At 42.9% G+C, this 11,474-nt stretch overlaps 1 protein-coding gene across 2 annotated transcripts; it reads right to left on the reverse strand.

The window, feature by feature from the left end:
* Positions 1 to 225: 225 nt before the first annotated feature.
* CUNH11orf87 (chromosome unknown C11orf87 homolog) lies at positions 226 to 7,810 on the reverse strand. Of its 2 annotated transcripts, none has more exons than XM_069079978.1 (2): positions 7,690 to 7,810; positions 226 to 6,414 (listed from the first exon to the last, which is right to left on the reverse strand). In XM_069079978.1, exon 2 carries the CDS (start codon positions 6,181 to 6,183, stop codon positions 5,503 to 5,505), a length of 681 nt encoding a protein of 226 aa, XP_068936079.1. In that variant the 5' UTR covers positions 6,184 to 6,414; positions 7,690 to 7,810; the 3' UTR covers positions 226 to 5,502. The 2 variants fall into 2 exon arrangements, with proteins under 2 accessions (XP_068936079.1, XP_068936080.1); XM_069079979.1 differs by lacking the exon at positions 7,690 to 7,810 and adding an exon at positions 6,913 to 7,062.
* Positions 7,811 to 11,474: the final 3,664 nt, after the last annotated feature.

The raw sequence follows: 11,474 nt of genomic DNA on the forward strand, positions 1-11,474 counted from the left end.
TACTCATATACAAATTAGTGAAAAAGTTAAAAGCTTTACTTCTTCCAGAGATGGAATTAGGATTATTATTAGATTCTAATAGGACTAAGCTTTACTTCTTCCAGAGATGGAATTAGGATTATTATTAGATTGTAATAGGACATAATTCAAAGGACTGAAATTATAGGGTAGAATTTGAGGCATTGTCCACTAGGTTCACAAGACATTGTTTTGGGTAAGAGAGACTTTATCATACCCCCAAAATCACACCCCATAGATAGCCACCTATTTTGACTACATATAATGTCCCACCCTAGACAACAATATATGATACATAAGGAAATAGTCTCCAAGAGTACAATTAACAATAAAACTCGTTTATTGATAGAAAAGCAAAACAAATCTTCCATGAACTCTGATCTCTATTTTATTCTGCCTGCTGGACATGCTCTAACTTAAAGATTAGTCTCTCTGTTTAACTATAAAACCAGTCTAACAGAATCAGAAACATCAGTTTAAACCAAAAGTTATCCTGATCTGGAAGAATAACCTTGATACATGATAGTCACCCTTTCAGAACCCACTATGCCTTATTCTTGGCTGAGCTTTTCCTTCTGGCATCATTACTCAGGTTGGATTTATTACATTCATATGGAATAGTCCCAAAGTCCCTAGGCTGTGTATCCCCAGAGTAACCAGATTGGAAAAGGACTCAGATGAGAATGTTGTTTAATTCATTTAGCCTCTCCAATGTACATGGAATTGTTCTGATGTAAACTGGAACTTTGATTAATATAGAATATGGATCATAATTTCTATGATGATCAGGAAACTACCCCAGAAGAATTACTCCATTTTAGTTCACACTGGAATTACATATTTACCTGTGGAAGTCTGATCACACTAATAAAACTCTGCTTCTGATTCAATCTGGCATCCTAGGTTCAAACAGTTGTAGAACATTGACAATTTAGGGAAATGACTTAAAACTTACATTAATCTACATAGCACAAAGTGTACCATGGGTTTCGTAATTAATTGATTTGATACAAACAACAATCTGAATAATTCAGGACCCAGAGGAGGCCTGATTTATTGAGAATGAGCATCATATTTATTAAACAATGCAAATAGTTTCTCTCTCTCTCTCTCTGTCTCTCTGTCTCTGCCTCTGTCTCTCTGTCTCTCTCTCTCCCCTCCTTTCAACTGTTTATGCATAAATTGTTTATACAACACCACAAATATAAATTAAAGGTAAAAATAATCTGGACCTTTTTCTCTGTAACAGTAAAATTCTAAATATTTTTAAAAGAGCTAAACTGTGGTTTGGGTTTTTATCCAGATAGTTGGGGTCATGTGGAGACAACTATAACTTTATCAGCATTTCTATACTTAAAACACTGATCTAAGAAAAGCAACTTTTTAAATTACCAATTCCCTGAGCCAGCCAGACCTTACCACCTTCACGTAATGAAAGGGAAAATTTCAATACTCTGATCCCCAGAGAAATAATGCATGCATACACCTCACTCCTTAGGCCTCTCTTAAGATGCAACAGTCATTTGGTTTCCATCTCATTTGTGTAATGGCAGAAAAGAGAATACAAAAAAGTCCATTGCAAATTTGTACAAAATGTATGTATATATAAATACATATCTATATATGTATAGAAATTCTAAGGAAGATAATATCCATCTACATCTATGATTTTCAGAAGCCTTATACAATTGAAATAAAGGCATTGTCTCAACTTTCTTTATTAAAGAAAAAAAACAAGAATCAAGCATGCCATCTTATTAATACTGAACTGCAAGTGAAGAGGTGAGCTGTAGCTATAGGGTTTTGAAGCAATTGGTTTGACAGAACTTCAGTAAATAAAATCTTAAAACAAATCCAGCTATTCCCAGATTACCTTTTTGTGTCACAGAAGAGAATTTCAGTGTTGTGCTGGTAACATCCTAATCTCTTGAGACTATTCAATTAAGCCCTAGAAAAAGCAGTGCTTTAAACAGAGTCCATACAAAGGCTCACAAGTGTATTATGGTAACAATTTGGTATGAGGATTGACATTAAATTAGAACAAAAACTTCTGATTTTTAAATATAAATTCTGTTATATCTCACACAAAATCTCAAATGAGACCATTTGGAAATTTAGAGTCTTGATTTTGACTCCTGAATCATATCATCTATACATATAATGATATTACAAATATTAAAGCAGAGTCAATTAGAGAAGTAAAGTATACATGGTTACAGGGACTTAAAATATGAGTTATGAATATATGGGCCCATTTTTATAGGTAAAAGGTTCTTTCAAAAATATATATATATAGTGCTTTTATCTCTCCCTCCCAGCCCCTCCCTCTCCCACTTCTTCCTTTGACAGCAATGGCAGAGGGCAATTTTATAATTACCCTAAGTCTGCCAGGCTGCATCCTAGAAGAGGATTATTATTGCAGGCCTTGAATGCACTGTGATTCATAAGGCAAGAAAGGATGAACAACTTCAGCACCAAGGAAATGGAATCATCATCCTGCACTGCAAACGATGGAACATCTTATTGCTTTAATAAAATGGGAAATTATTCATTGTAAAATGTGCCCCAAATAAGGAGAGGAAAGTAATGTTGTTGCACTTAGTGGAGCTCGTTGAAAATTAGGGAGCCTCCTCTTTGGATCTCTGAATTGATACAGATTCCAAGTCCAAAGGATATTTCAGAATAATGAATTAAAGAACTGCAGCTGGATGAGGTTAAACTACAAAAATTAATGGACCTTAGTCGTCCCAGTGCCTTAGTCACTCTCTGGTAAGATGTCCAAGGTTCAGTGCACTTATGGTTCCCTAGTGGCCTGAGGGGGTTAATGCACCTCACTAAAGGCCTAACTTGTTACTAGGAAGTGACTAAGTCATTGTGAATAGGATTCATTTATGTTCCAACTTGAACCCATAGATGGAGTCTCTTCCATTCTCCTCAAATCACAGCATGGCACAACTAAATGATGATCCTCAAAGCTTCTGAAAAGAATTTTTACAAAATCCTCAAAGTTAGTCTCCCCCACTCTCCCATCCCCTGGGTAAAAGCCCTATTCTCCAGGAAGCTAGGCAGACAGAGACTACCTGATCAATTGATTATTTAGAAGAAAGATGCACTTAGAGTTTCTGCTTGCCTAAAATCCTAAAGTTCAATTTGGAGCAAATTTGGGTTGTATTATGAATAGTTTCTTCCCTACAATACAGTTTTCCCATCAGTTAAATGAAAACCACAGTCATAAGTGAAAGAATTTCCAGGGCAGATAGAAAAAAATACAGCAATTCACTGGTTCCTCTTGCAAGAAATCCAAAGGAAACAGTGGGAAATAACAATAAATAGACCTTGTTTCCAGTATGTAAGCTACACCTGGGTTCAGGAGAAGAATAAAAATAGTTTTATTCTCCCACTATCTTCTCTTACCCTGTCCTCATGTTCATTAGATTCTGCACCTCAACTAAACCAGACACAGAAGGAAAAAGAGAAAAATAGCACCCCTCCCTCCACATACATTGTCCCTGACTGTCATTAAAGGTTTCTAAGTTAACAGGGTAGCAAAGAGCTGTCCTTTACATATGCTGACTCTAGATGTAACTGCTCCATGAAATCTACATTACTTGTCACCCAAATTGCCTGGCACCCTTTCTACTAGCTCCACTCCCAAGCACATACAGAACAAGCAGGCATTCACACCATTGCCTTTATGTCGTTATTACATGCAGGGAGGACTACACCAGGTGCTGTTTAAATATTAACCATGTTTTAATAGATGGCAATAGATGCACATCCATTGTTTGGTTCTGTTCGCAAAAGAAAGGAGAAAACGGATGTGTCATCTTTTCATAACAGTCTACTACAGAGTAGGGTACAAAATAACAATTCTTAAAACAGCAGAAGCCAGGTCTGTACCACTAAATTCAATGTTCAGTGGCAACCATTATATCAATAGCTGTAAATGAAGAACAAGAATATACAGTTTGGAGAGCATGGTACAGAATTATAGTTTGCGTAGGCATTCAGTACCAATAGAAGATATAACAAAGGTACACTTGTTCTAAAAATAAAACAAAAAAATATTCTGGCTGATTAGTTACTGCACTTTCAGTACTGCACATTACCTATTATTTTGTTTTTACAAAAAAAGAATAACTTATGCAATGTTTAATATAACTAAACGAATAGTACACTCGAATCTGATTATTAAAAAAATAATAGGAAAAGAAAGAAAGGAGCCAACCAAAGCTAGAACAGTCACCTCCCAAAACAGCCTCTCCACCTGCACAGAGAGTAGCCTGTGCAGTGAGGCAATTTCAGCACCGGACCTGGCTGGACAGCTCCTCTGGACCAATAGGGCGTCTGTGAAGCCCAGAGCAGCCAAAGTGGATATAGATCACCAAAGGATTTAGAGGGTGGAGAAATTAAGAGATGGGAAACAGAGCAAGGGGTAACAGTATGGTTGTCTGAAGGGAAGCTACTAAGTGTGTGTGAGTGTGTGTGTGTGTGTGTGTGTGTGTGTGACAGAGAGAGAGAGAGAGAGAGAGAGAGAGAGAGAGAGAGAGTTCTTGTGTGATGTTATTTGTTGTACTTACGCTCTGCCATCGGAGGACATTTATAAAATTAAATAAATATTCAGTCCTTGAAGAGGGAACACTATTAACAGAGGGTGGGAACTAGAATGGGGTGGTGTGGTGTGGGGAAAACGTAGACGTTACAGAAAGAGTGCTTCCTTTTCTGGGTCTCCAATACGTCTGCCCCTTAGCATTTGTGTCTCTTTGCATTGGTCCAACCGTATTCAATAAATGCCCCCGGTTGCATTGCTCCAGTCTCTCTCCCTGGGGGGTAGGGGAGATCTTGCCTCTTGTAGTCCTGGTGCTTGATCTAAATGGTTGCTTTATGATAGTATGCGATTGACTGAGCCCGGTTGGAGCAGAGATGTGAGGGATGGGGAAAGGAGTAGAGGAAGAGTGACAGCTTAAAGGGGGTAGAGGTAGGGAGAAGAGGGAGAAGGAGAAGAGAGTGGAAGGTAACCTTAACCTTAAAGCTATGTACATTACCACCGGGGCTCTTGATCTTCCTTCACCTCCAATCTCCCTTCCCTTACCGGGCAATGACTTTTATATATTTGGTAGCTTTGTGCGATTTCTCCTCCTTTGGGGGGGGGGAGGGGGAGAAGGGGAGAAAAATGCATCCTTCCTTGACAATGAGAAACGCGATGTGATTTGTCATGCGCTTGGGTTGTGTTATTAGTATTATCATGATAATTGTTAATATTAATAAAGTATTATCATCATCAGCGTTATTTCTTCTTCCGAGACTTTCATTGCTCAATATTTACAAAGACCACACAGTGCCTCGGTGGAGGAAAGGTATGAGGGGGCAGGAGTACTGAGGAGAAGGAGGAGAGAGAGAGGAGGAAGGGGGTTGGGGTCAGAGGAGGAAAAGAAGAAGGAAAGCAGGGAAGTGGAGAAGGAAAAGAGGAGGAGCTCTAGGCCATCAAGACAGTACTACTGTTTGCAAAAGCCCCTCACCAGCTGAGTCCAAACATGAGGAGGTGAGGTGGGAACCCTGGGGACTGGGGGCAGGAGGGGGAGGAGGAGGAGGACGGGGTCCAGGACGCTGGATGCCAGGGGAAGTGGAAGAATAGGTGGAAGAAGAGGAGGAGGAAGAAGAAGAGGAGGAGGTGGAAGGTGAAGAGGTGCAGAAGACTGAGTCCCGGGGGGGTCTCTCCAGTCGGGTTTCTTTCCCGTTGTGAGGAGCCTGGCCACAGGCCCTCAGTCCCGCGCTGCCACAGCCGCTGCCGCCGCCGCCCCCGCCGCCGCCCCTGCTGTTGCTGCAATGATCCCTCTCATACTCCTCCTGAGCCCTCTGCATCTTCCGCTTCTTCATCCTCCTTTTGTGGATGTGAAAGGTAGAAAGGGAGAGGACGATCAAGCAAAAGATGAGGGTTACCAGAACGATCAGCACCAGCGTGGAGGAGAACGACTGAAAGAGCTGCTGTCCTACTTGAGTGATGCAGGTACCGCCACCGCTGCTACTGCCACCACCGCTGCCTCCAGCGCTACCACTCGGGCCCCTGGGGCTGGGATTGCCACTGGCGTTGGGGGAAGCAAAGGTCCGGTTGAGAAGGCAAGGCGGCAGGGCCAGCCTCAGCTCCTTGGGCACTTTGGCACTCATTGAGGCTGGGCTGGCGAGGGGGAGGGAAAAGGGGTCAGTGTTCCTCTCCTGGTTAAATCGCTTCGGAACAAGAAGAAGAAGAAGAAAAAACCCACCACCCAAAACTATTCCCTCTGCGCTGGCGTTTATGTGTGCGTGTGTGCGCGCGCGTGTAACTGATGCCGCGGGAATCCTCTCCTTGCCGGGAACGCTGCTTCGTGCACCCTTCTTCCTGTTAGGTGAAGCACCAGCCTGCGAAGAGAATGGGATGAGTTAGTATATAGGCCCCAGGGATGGGAAAAAGAGGGCAGCAAGGTGGACGAGGGGAGAGAGGAAGGTGGGTGGAGAATCTGGGTAGTTTATGTGGCTACCGCAAAGCGTTCCCGCTTCCAAGCTCAAAGCCTGCTGTCCACCCTCCTAACCACCTCTCCCCCTCCCACTTCGCAGACTCTCTCGCTCCCTTCCCGCATCCCAGCGGGACTCCAGCTCTCCATTCTAGTCTGTGCCCTGAGCCCCGGACCCCGGTTCTCTTGCCACCTTTTCCCAGGGGGCAAGATCTCGGTGTTGGCACAGCATCTGTCCCAATTACTCAGCAGATAAGGCAGACTGTCTCCCTTAGCTCTTTGCAACTTTCTAATTGTGGCCAAAGAGACAGCCACTGCAGTTCGAGATTCCCTTTCCCGAGGAAGGCTATGTTTTCTGCACCCGCCTCCCACCCCACCCATCTTCCCTTCCCAAGGAATCTCTAACCAGAGCTAGATGCCTCTGATCCTGCCCTATGCTGGATCCTGGGCCGCCGCATAAGCCTGCCCTGCGCAGACCTCCTTTTGCTACCCCGGACAAGTAGCCTCAGGATTCTTGAGGTCTCATCCTACGGAGGCTGCTTTCTTCCTGCCTCCATCCTGTCCCACCTTTCCTTTCAGTAATGCAAAGGCAGAGGCGCAGCATCCCCCAGCTGTCCCATCTCCAGCCTTCCAGCTCCCCCGCCCACTGTTCCCTCCCCGCTCTTGGAAAAACCAGCTTTCCTCTCTAGAGAAAAGACAACTGAAACACCTTTCTCTGTGTCTTTCTTCCCCCTTCCCCCGCCCACTGTCCCAGGCCCACTTGGACCTCTGTGCCACCACATAATCCTTAACTGCACCAGTTAGCCCTTCTCTCTCTCTCCTAGTATCCCCTCAAAACATCGCGCACCTTCTTCCTGGGAGAGGGGGCGGGAAGGGGGATGGGGCGTGAGAGTCCTGGTTTGCAAAGTTTGGGAGAGCTGCAGTTTCAAAGGTACCTGATCCACCCCAATGCCAGGAAGTCCAACACCACCGAGGCAAAGACCCTGGCAGATATACATCTCCCTTCCTTGCCCCCTTGGCCTTCCCCAGAGACAACTGCAAACTGTTGCACTGCAGAGCAAATCGGCGACATGCAGTGCAGGCCAGCCGGGTCCGGAGCTCAGAGACCCAGTAGCAGTGCGCAGGCAGCTTGTCCTCCGCGCGCAATACCTCGACACACCTCTCCTTTTGCCTTGCCTCTTACCTGAAGCCTCCGGGTGGCTACAGTGAGAAGCCCCCGCCGCGCGGATGCAGTGGCGGCTGCAGAAAGCGCGGAGTGAAGCGATAGAAGCTGGAACAACGCTGCCGCCACCGCTGCTGATACAGGGAGCTCAGCTCCTAGCCTATTGCCAGAGAGGCTGATGACGTCAGGCAGCCACTGCCAGTGCTCAGAGCCGTGTCCCCCCACCCCTAAACCCGCCCTAACCCCACAACACCCTGCTCTGTTCTTTTAAATTCCCCAATACTCCTTTTTTTTTCTCCTCCAAAAGGATGCCTAATGGTCCCCCCATCCTACCCCTTTGTCAAATTCCTTATAGAGTCCTCGCTGCACTTTTCTGCAGCGGGTGCTGGGAAATAAACTACACCAACTCCCAAATTCCCTATTCACTTTCCTGCTGCCAGGACAGCTCTAGAGGTGAAGCAGGAGAACATTTCCATTACCTCAAGGACTCATCACACCCACTACTCATTGCACAAACTAGGCATCCCCCACTTAGCCCAGATGGATAGGAAACTCTTCCCCCACCCCACCCCATGCATGCTTCTTCTCTAGTATGTTTGTGATAGAAAGAGTGGGGGGTGGGATCTATGGACATGTGATATTTTTTTCTGAGTGCGTTTGCTAGACTCTAAAATACAAACCTGAAAGAGCAAGCAGCCTCAAACAATTCCAAATGGGTCACCTAGGGAGAGAAAGAGACTGTTCTTTCTTTCAGATACTGTATTTTACCTTTCCACCCCATATAAGCTCTCACACAATCCTCCCTTCTTTCCACCACACTCTTCACCACAGGCTTTAGACCGTTTCTCCTACCATCAACTCTGCACACTCACCATCCACCTCCCCACATCCTTTGTCCTCGTCCTCCCCCTCCACACACGCTAATGCTTATGCCTATCTCTATCCTGCAAATCATTGGCCACCCGCAGATTTCCTCTCCTTCTTATGGGGGCTGACATAACAAGTAAAAGAAAAGAAAAAGTGGGAGCTAAAAGACACACACACACATTCACACTGCTTTCCACTAACACAACAGAAAACCCACCTCCATCCCCCCACTATATGTGTGCGAATATAATTGGTATCCACCTACTCCTCACCCTTCTCATCCACACCATTCCTCCTTCCAAGACTTTACTAACACAGGGTGCCAGTTCCCCCACCCTCTTCTAACTTTGCTTCTATTTCCTCCATGTCATATACCCTAAATCCATATCACACCACATTTATCCCTCCCATACACCTTCTGTAGTTTGGCAATATGAGTAAAAAATAAAAGAGAAAGAAAGAGATTAATGGGGGTAGGGAGAGTACTGTTCTGTACCAGGACAAGGCTTTTTGATTTAAGCCAGAGAGGTGGTATGATGAGTCTTGTATTTCTATTCTATTTATGCCTTCTTCATTTCCTTAGCCTAAATGTAGCACATCCGGTTTCTTACATTTCTTGGTGATTTGGGGCCTTTTCTTCACCACAAACTAACAGTTATAGGAAAAGTTGGTCTTCACTTTAATTTTTAATAACTTCTCTCAGTATTTAGTGAAGATGTTATATTTCCAAAATCTAAGTAGTTCTGCAGTATTTGTTCATAGAACAGGTAGGGGGAAATGCAGTTCATTCAACCAAGTACTCTGCTACTTAGTCAATCAGACAACAAACATTTATTATGCCCTTATTCTGTGCAAGGCACAATGCTGTGCATTAGGAAATACAAAGGCAAAAATATAGTGATTACCTTCTGGGTGCTTATATTCTAATGAAAGAGAAAACCTACAAACAATTAGGGAGACACAAGATATCTACAGGGTATGCCAGGAAATGGAAAACCACTCCAGTATCTTTACCAATAAAACCCCAAATGGGGTCATGAAGAGTTGGATACAACTGAAAAATATCCAAACAGATGAAAGACTCTAAGAAGGGAAAGCATAGCATGGAAGGGGGAGGGGAAGAAGAAAGACCTCCTGGTCTTCTCACATCCCTGGTGGGATGTGAGCCCAATTTTGAAGGAAGCCAGATAATATGAGACAGAGGTAAGGGGGTGGAGTATTCCAGACATGAGGGTAAGCAAGTTGAAAGGAGCAAAGATAGGAACTAACTGTCATATTTGAAGAACTACATGTAGATCAAGGTTGCTGAAATGTGTGTGGAAAAGATTAAAGTATAAGAAGACTAAAAAAGTAGGAAGGGGCCAGGTAATAAAGAACTTTAAATGACAAATAAAACAGTTTATATTTGATTCTGGAGGTAATAGGAAGCCACTGGAGTTCATTGGTTGTTCAAAGACATGGTAAGACCCACACTTTCAAGATATTACCTTGTTAATTTTTCATTAATCCAGTCACCACTGGATTAATTAAAGGATGGATCAGAATGGGAGTTTAAGACATGGAGATCAACAAGAAAAATATTCCAAGAGATGAGGCAAGAGGTCATGAAAGCTGCATTAGGGTTGTGACTGGGTAAATTAAAAGAAATAGGCATATTGAAAGATGTTGCGAAGGTTTAAAAAAAATGAAAGATTTGGCAACTTATTGGCTATATAAATGAGATAAGGAGTTGAACATGACACTGAGGTTGTAAGTTTGGTTGACTTGGAAGACAGTGGTTCTCTGGACAGTAGTAGGAAATTTCACAAATGGTAAAGGTATTAGGGCTAAGTTAATAAGTTCTGTTTCCCACATATTGAATTTCAGATGCCTATAACATATATAAAATCAGTTGGTGAAAAAGGTTTAGAGCTCAAGGGAAAGAATTAGTGTGTGAATACACACATATGTGTATATGTTGTATGTGTATATGTGTCTTTATGTATATGTATTAGAAATGAACATATGCATACATGCACATATATACACTTATATGTCTATATACCTACATATTATACAAGCATATATGTGTAGATAGATGACAGACAGACAGACAGACAGAGAGATAGATAGATAGATAGATAGATAGATAGATAGATAGATAGATAGATAGATAGATAAGGGAATCATCCAAATGAAGATGATAACTTGAACCCATTGTGCTGATAGGATCATTGAGAAGAAAGGATAGAGGAAAAATGAAGGGGGACCCAGGATAGATCTTTGGAGGACAACAATGGTTAGTGGACATGATATGATGAAGCATCAGTAAAGAAGATTGAGGAGGGGTCTGACTGGAGACAGGAGAGAGCAATGAACAAAATCTAATGAGGAGAGAGCATCTAGAAGGGGGGATAAACATTATCAAATGCTAGAGAGGTCAAGAAGTTTGAGAATTGAGAAAAAAGCATTATATCAGGCAATTAAGAAATCATTGGTAGGGATGGCTAGGTGGCACAGTGAATAGAGCACTGGCCCTGGAGTCAGGAGGACCTGAGTTCAAATCCAACCTTAGACACTTAACACTTACTAGCTGTGTGACCTTGGGAAAGTCACTTAACCCCAATTGTGCCTCCAAAAAAGAAAAGATAAATAAATCATTGGTAACTTTGGAGAGAATAATTTAAATGAAATGATGATGCATAAAGCCAGATTCCAGAGGATTGCAAATTATGTAAGAGGAGAGGAAGTGGAGGCAATTAACAGAGATGGCTTCCTCTAGTATCAGGAACAATTGGTAGAAGTGACAGACAAATTTCTTTGGCTTGATGGAGGGGTAAAATCTCATTATTAGAGAGTTATTATTATTAAAGTTACCCAATTCCATAGAAGAAAATGAATTCCTTATCACTGGAAGACTTCAAGTGAGAGTGGATGCTTCTTTATTTGTCACAGATGTT

This window comes from Petaurus breviceps, unplaced genomic scaffold (assembly GCF_028583685.1).
Source record: "Petaurus breviceps papuanus isolate PSGF00001 unplaced genomic scaffold, PetGlider_PUasm1.0 91133, whole genome shotgun sequence".
Lineage (NCBI taxonomy): Eukaryota > Metazoa > Chordata > Mammalia > Diprotodontia > Petauridae > Petaurus > Petaurus breviceps.

Coding starts and splice junctions, on each gene's coding strand:
- CUNH11orf87 (XM_069079978.1), bottom strand. CDS start 6,183: ATGAGTGCCAAAGTGCCCAAGGAGCTGAGGCTGGCCCTGCCGCCTTGC.